We start from the raw sequence: 8104 nt of genomic DNA, 5'->3' as shown, positions 1-8104 counted from the left end.
AGATCTTGGGAAGTTGGGAGCACAAGGAAATGTAAATTTCCCAGGGATATATATCTCATTATTATAGAGATAATTTAGACTCATATTTATACAGATTTCATTATTATAGAGATTACTTAGACCCATATTTATATAGGTTTTATCGCTATAGAGAAATTTATGCATATTTAGACTTTATGCATTTTATTAATATTTACTCATTATAGTAGAGTTGTTTTGATCATCATTAGTAAACTAGTAAATAAGAAAGATCTTTAAGCATTTAAAAATTTAATTTTAAATCTTATTACAGCGTTATAACTGGATACTTGACCCCTTAACCCTAGCCTCTAGGTTATTTCTGAAAAGAAGACAGTCAACTTTTTTGTTCAATTTACGTTGCTTCAGAGTATATTAGTCTTCCTTGTTATATCGATAAATAGATAGATAATATGAGAATGTATGTGGTAATTACATGCACATACATCCTATTAGGCCTTGGCTTTTATTGCAATAACCTCACACAAATAATTGAAAATATTATTATACTGTAATTTTAACCAATTTTCGACACTAAGGAAGCACTTATAAAGATAAAATTAGTGGAAAGATGACTTTTAAATCATGTCATTGTTTCCAATGTTTAGTAGTATATCTACAAAACAATTAGATTAAAACAATAAAGAAGTGCCCACACCGTGGACCCCGTGCCGACTTTCAATTGGTTCTTTGAATTGGCCAATAGCATCGTAAATATCAACAGCCAAGTCGCTTCAAAACATAAGAAAGCAATTTGATAGTAGACAAAAAAGGCCTTCAAGACCGGGGCCAGGTACTTGTCTGGGTTTTATATCTATACTTATCACATTTTTTTATTCAATCTATCTATTCCCTGTCGAAACTTTTGAGATTTCTATCTATTTGCAATCTTCAGGTTGTATGCCAACAAACAGACATCCTGTTACTTTTATATAGAGGATTATAATCCTGATTTGTTAAGGCTTTTATTTTTTTTATACCTTTTGTCCTAAAAACTTAAATAAGTAATTAAACGAAAATTAAATTTCATGAGGGATCTAAAGGGATAAGAGAATGACCGATATATCGATGTACATCCCCAATGATGATACACAAAATTACCCCTTCTGTAGATTACAATTAGTGGTTGAAACGTTTGGACACTCAACTTAATCAACCAACCAATCAAAATTCAATAAAAGTATCTAAAGTTATTAAGCCCACGAATAAGAAAACGTTATTATAAAACTTTAGAGAATAGTCTCATAAACAGACTAATATCTCCTCCTACTCAGATATTTCAGACAATCTTTAAGAAATAGTTGTAGAGACGCTTTGCTACAAAAAATAAAAGTGATTTGTTACTGGTACAATACATATATTTCGTTGACTATTGAAAAAGACTATGATTTAGTAATACATTTAATATTAATAATAATAATAACTTAATAAGCATGTAAATTCTACAGGGTGTTCCAAAAGTAAAATTTTATGCTGTTACATACAGTATGAATTATAAAAATAGTGAAAAACAGTCAATGAATACATTTTTATTTGAAATTATGATCCTATAATCATAAAAAGTGAAGCAAGAACATTAAGTTCCAAAATAACAAAAATTAAATGATCTAAGAACCCAAATTCACAAATATGTATAAAATTTGTAAATGTTAATGATGTAGATTTTACCAAGTTAAACTGTACAATTATAATTTTAATTATTTTGAATATTGGTTGCCTTAACAATTATACAAAAAAAACATATATGGAACACCCTGTATGTATATAACAACAATATGATTTCATTAAGAAAGGATTAGAACCGGAATGTCTTTAACACATGGTACTTTTCAAGACTTGAGGGGATTTTCACATTTTTTGGTACTTTTTATATGCACTTTTAGGTACATTCACTTTTAGATATTGTTTCTGATTAAACGACAGTTTTTAAATATGTATGAAAAAAATCAGTTTTTAAACACTCACAGCCGTGTACTGAGTCATTATGTTTGGTGAAGAATTATTTGCTTGTTGTAGTTGTTGTTGTGTTGAAAACAGCTGATTTTGCTGGTTAATATCGGTTAAAGAGGAATCACTGTAGTCAGAACAATCGTTATTGCGTGATTTATTAACAAATTGTGCCTTTTTGGCTTGCTTGCGCATGCTGCCATAGTTGGAAGTCTTAGGAAAGCACAAGTCTTTGTAGTTAACAGCGGTTTGGGAATTTTGGCGGGAAGCAGGACCGCCGCCATTTTGGAAAACAGCTGATGTTGTTGTTGTAACAACTGGTTTGAACCGGTTTTTTTGGCTGTTGTCGCTGACAAGGCTATTTGGACTAGATTGTGGATAGCTGGAGGAAGCAGTGCTGGACTGAACACTGAGTGGTCGGTGATGCTGCTGCGCATGTGCAAATGCGCCAGCGTACACACGATCAGCTGAGTCGTTGTGCAGGTCAACTTTGTTCAGTCCACCTTCATAATAGTGGCCACTCATACGTTCCTGAAATTATAAATAAAATTAATAGTGGAAAAAAAATGTAAATAACATCCTAAGATCATGCCATTGTTTATAATGAATCAATGATTAGTCTCTGCTAAACGACCTAAGTTTATCCTGTCTTAACTGCGCTGCTTAAGGAAATAATTAACCTTGTTTTATAAACTATTAAGTAGCTATGGTAAGTGTATAAATTAGATAATTTAGCTAGTTTAATAATGTTAGTAACAACAACAGAAGTAAACAATCAAAACAATATAGAAGCACTGGAAAGTGTCATGTGAGACGTCATAAAAAACGTCTAAGCAGGAGATGAGGGGAGAAGTTGGATAGGAAACCCCTAAAAAAGAGATGGATTTTGACGTATTTTTATGACGTCACACATGACACTTTCCAGCGTTTCAACAATATACTTAAGAAAACTAAAAACAATATGTAGTTTCTTCATTTCATACAATTCTTTTTTTCTTTTACAGTATTTAATTTTGATTATTTATATTACTGTCCTGGGTTAGTGTTCTAATTCTAAGCAAATTTCAAATGCTTAAATTCATAAATACATAATTTAACTACATATTCTACATACATCTCTAGTTAGGTTAAGGTAAATATAAATACCAAAGCAAGGTAGGACTATTTGTTCAAATAGGGATATAATAATAAAAGAAAAACTATTATGTCTAAAATATTTTTTTTTTTTTTTTTTTTAAAGTAGAATGTAATGAAGGATGTAGAATATACGTGGATATTATCAGGGATAAGAGATGGGAAACGTAGGAAAATATTATTTCAGGCCTATTTCAAGCCTAGGCCTATTTCTAGCCTAATAAACCAGTTTTGGGATGGCGCAGTGCTTCGTATAAAACGCTAATAAAAAAGCTGTGTGTGTGTGTGTAGATAAAGTATAGAATCAAATTCAGGTAGCTTGTTTAAAGTAAAAAACATAACTTTTTATAAACCTATATATTAATGGCTTTTGTTAAAATGAAGTTTTTTCTCTCCCAAAATTTTTTTATCTTTTACTTTGGTAATTTGAACTGTCAGAAAGCTATCGTTGGGTTTCCCTCAGACAGATTTTAGTTTGTATTATTTGCATTTTTATTAATGAGTAAAAATTTTATTTGAAAATTTCATTGCTAATTAAAATTCAAAATAAATAAATTAATATGCACTTGGGTAACATTCTATCAAGTATTCTTAGTAGTGATATATTTGTACTGTGTTGTATTGTGTATTGTACATATATTAGGGTTAAAGTGTTGTATCAATTCCGTATTACATTTTTAAAATTCAAAATACAACATCTAATTTATAAACTACCAAATGAAAATTCGTACCTCCTTTCCAAAAAATAATCCCGTTATTTTTGTTTTTTCTATATGGCCCTTTTTTAACCCTTACAGATCGGGCCCCAATTCCCACCTTAATAGATCGGGGGGGGGGTCATATTGACCCCCCCCTCTATCTCGGCTTCTGTTACAGATAAAGACGTAAAATTTTTTTCTGGTGGTTCATGTGTATTTTTAGAGAAAATTACTTTTTCTAGTCATAGCAGTCAGGCCGCTCCTTAGCCGCTTTTTAGCGGCCAGCCGCTAAATTTTAAAACAGCTGTAGAGCGGCCAATTTTGCAGCTAGGATGACAAAATTTTAGGACGAACTTTTATTTTTCATAACAAAAAAATTACTTTTTCTGATCATCGCCGAAAAACGGCAAATAACGGAAACCGCCATTTTCGGCGGTTACGGCGGTAAAACGGCGGTTGGCGGCACCAATTAATATTTTTATCTGTTTACTGTTGCTCAAGGATTTACCAAAAAAAATTATAGGTCTCTAGCTGTAATAGAAGCCACGATATTCATGATATATGTCTGTAGTAAAAGCCGGACAAAAATCGGTCATAAAGTCGGTCAGGGTGCGGTCAAACGGTCATAACACCACTTTTCTCATAAGGTCAGTATTCACAAAAAAAAATTTAGGTTTCTACCTTATACACAAAAGTCATAATGTAGAAATTAAGATTTATTTAGAATTTTTTTTTAATTTTAGTGCTACCCAACCGACTTTGACCGGACACCACGACCGACACAGACCAGATATCCTAATAAAATCAACTCTTGCCGACGTATAATTACTAAACTTAAAAAGTCATGAAGTCACAACTCTCTATCTCACCTACAAAAAAAATGACATTGAAAAAACTAGAGGGGGGGGGTCAATATGACCCCCCCCCCCGATCTGTAAGGGTTAATGTTTAACTCTAAGCAGATTTAATAATTAAGCTAATGTGATCTAACACCATTTATATTTATTTTTTAGTAGCAGACGAAATCATTATTTTTTCTAGAATTGTCTGCTTTTAAAATTTTCGCCAATTGGTGATTGGTTGTTAAAAACAGGCCGATTCTTATTGGTTTAGAGCGATAGATACTTGGGAGCATCCGCCAGTTTGATAGTAATTTGAAATAGTTGCAATATCCCTTTAGAATCTAGGCCGGGACCTAATTAATGGCCAGGTTTCCTATCCCTTATCCCTGGATATTATGACAGAAGAAAATTTGTCATCAATTTAGGTAGCTAACATGGACTTGATTTATTGGTAAGTTCGTTCATCCAGATGGTGGGGAGGGGATAGGGAAAAAGGGGTGGATTGGAAGATCGTTATTTTAGCCAGCTACAAGTTTCACTTTATTACAGTACATGATAATCTGGTGTAAGATCTAAGGATTAATAAATCCATTACTATAGTTCTTTGAATATTATATTACTATATTAATAATATTTACAGCATGCATATTTGTGGACTTATCTTTTGTTAATTACTTATAGTTTTGTCTGCTTCGTTCAACTGTTTTTCATTATCCTAGTGACTATCCCTGCGCGACAAAAGAAGATGTGGTGGGGGGAGAGAAGTTTCAAATGTTTGGACCACCAAGTAAGTAGAAAGAGTTTACTTTGTTGCCAGTAACTTGTTGGGATAAATAGTAGATTTAAAAACATATGGACAAGGTACTTGAAATGTTTCAATAAATTAGCCTCTTAAAAATCATAAATATTTGTTTTATTTATGTACAAATTAAAGTAAACCCAAATTACTCCTGATCAAATGAGCAATTCTATAACAACATTCACCAAAATAGGGAACTTAAAAAAACTATTTCATTAAATGCATTTTTTTACAATTTCAGATGACTTATTAAATAATTGTACTACTATGTATCCATTATTATTAGATCTATTATTTTAATAAAATTCTAGACCCCTCTCTGAAAAGTTCTGCTCGTTACAAAGTTTTCTTTTAATTTGCTAAATTTTCAACCATTTTAGGAATGTTGTCCCTAGTCAGCTCTCTGGTAGGATGGTCCAAAAAAAATAATTTCCACCCCAGTTTTTTTTAAAAGAAGTGGAAGGTTTGTAAAATTTTATCACAATAATGATATGAAGTAATTTTTAAAATGGAGGTTTAAAACAGTAGAATAGTTAATTGTCAACTAATCTATTTGGGGCGATGCAGCTAGTAAGTTCTATTATATAAGGTAGTAAGGTTTTTTTATTTGTCCATTTTTTGCATGCTTTTTTGCAAGCTTAACATTTTTAGCAAGCTTGGGTGGTATTAGGCTTATCCATCTTAACATTCAAGTCTTTGGAGGATTTTAGGCTCTTCTTCTGACCTTTCTTTCTTATAGCCCAAGAAGCAAACTTTTAGCAAATATATTTATAATAAACTATGGATTAAAATTAGTGCCACTCTATTGATGTACACATGTCTTTCTCTCTTTATTCAACTTATTTGGGGGTGATACAAAGGGAGTGTAAATATTTTTTTGTCCCCACTACTACAAAGTACTTGCCGACAAAAATATGAGTAAAGGTTGCATGTGTTAAGTTTGGCCTTTAATTGATAAAAAAAATTATTTTGCGATTTAGAATATATTATCGTCTCAGATTTCATACTGAAGCTTTTTATAGTACCTATCAAAAATGACTTCATACTGGCCTACCATTGGTAATTTAGTATGTGTATTGGCCTAAAATTGATCATTTGTATTGTATGACGTCATTTTTATAGGAACTATAAGGATTTTCAACATACTAAATTTTTCCTCTAATCAATTCAATAATTTGTAGGACCACTTTATAGTTAAATATATAAACTTGAGCATTGTTCAGACATGCTTGAAATATTTATATTCTACTACCCTAATTTCCAAGGATATAGGGAGAGAAATAATTATTTATCTCTTAGTTTTATAGAAGGCTTTCCGCGAATTTAAAAATAAAAAGTTATAACAATAAAATCAGTTTTGTTAGAATTAACAAATCTGGTATTAATTTTATGATTTTTAAAAATCTAATATTCGTAGAAAATTGTCTGTAAAACTATGCTACACCTGATTTTTCAGTATGGCTGAAAACAAGTTTTAATCCAGCGGATATTAATTGGCTTCGACGCCATACTGGAAAATTAATTATTTATCAATTTTGACCCTAATTTTAAATGGGATCATTATTTTTAAGAAAATAGTTTGGAGATTAATGTAAGCAGTATTCATTCCCTTCCTCCCTGACACTTACCTGTGTATTAGTATTTACTATTGATAAAAAATACTTTAATTGACTTTAACAACGACTACATAAAACGATTAATCAGTAGTTTTAACTTGAATTTTAAAAAAATAATCTTTTCCTTCGATTTTTATTCGTAATATTCTGCTTTTGTTGTTTAAAATATTTGGGTTTGGGAGGGAGGGAGGGGATATTAGACCGTAAATTTCACTGGCATCCAGGAATATTGAGGTAAAAGAAAAAAGACGATAAATTGATATATATCCCCAATGATGATAGACACAATTACACAAATTAAACTTTTAACTCCTTGACTATATGCTAAAAACTAGCTGTATCTTTAGTTTTAATATACAGATGCGATAATTTTTGTGATATAGTGTATAAACATGTATCTACTTCATTGTCTTTTTCCTAAAGATCCATCATGGAGGGAAAGAATAATCAATCTAATATTGTTCTAACTCATTTTCAATTTTAAAGAAATATGTGATATTGTTTTACTTTTTTCTATTAATAATTATGAGAAAAATTCAAACTTTATCAACCATTAAAATTTAAATCTTAAAATTTTTTAGTTATCTAAAAATTGTCGATTAAACCGATGCATAATGAAAAAGTCAACAAGTTTGAAAATGATCAAAGACGAAAACAAGGGGGGAAAAGTAAAAAAGAGTAAGGTATGGATAAAATGAACATACGAAGGAATAACTTTATCCAGCGATCTTAAGGGGTAAGACAATGGCCGATAAATTGATGTACTTCCCCAATGATGATTCACAAAATTACCCCTTTTACAGACTACAATGAGTGGTTGAAACGGTTTGACACTAAACTTAACAAACCAAATAATTAAATTTCTATAAAAGCCCCCATAGTTGTTAAGCTAACGAATAAGAAAACTTATTATACAACTTTGGGGACTAGTGTAATAAACAGCCCAACGTCCCTTCCCTCCCTGACTTTAACTAAAAACGGAAATGGAACATATAGAGCGATTTAAAACATACATTCAAATCCAAATTATATTTATAGAGATGCTACGCG

At 31.0% G+C, this 8104-nt stretch overlaps 1 protein-coding gene across 2 annotated transcripts in view; it reads right to left on the bottom strand.

Moving 5' to 3' along the window:
• Positions 1–1354: 1354 nt before the first annotated feature.
• LOC145312967 (irregular chiasm C-roughest protein-like) overlaps positions 1355–8104 on the bottom strand; it is a 45772-nt gene continuing 39022 nt past the window's right edge. For both annotated transcript variants that reach the window (XM_080152189.1, XM_080152181.1), the window contains one exon: positions 1355–2496. In XM_080152189.1, the coding sequence (XP_080008315.1) occupies positions 2487–2496 (10 nt within the window). In that variant the 3' untranslated portion in view covers positions 1355–2486. The remainder of the gene's footprint in view (positions 2497–8104) is intronic.

This window comes from Acartia tonsa, chromosome 1 (genome assembly GCF_053477335.1).
Source record: "Acartia tonsa isolate MP-2025a chromosome 1, ASM5347733v1, whole genome shotgun sequence".
NCBI lineage: Eukaryota > Metazoa > Arthropoda > Copepoda > Calanoida > Acartiidae > Acartia > Acartia tonsa.
This window is presented reverse-complemented; position numbering and strand designations above follow the sequence as displayed.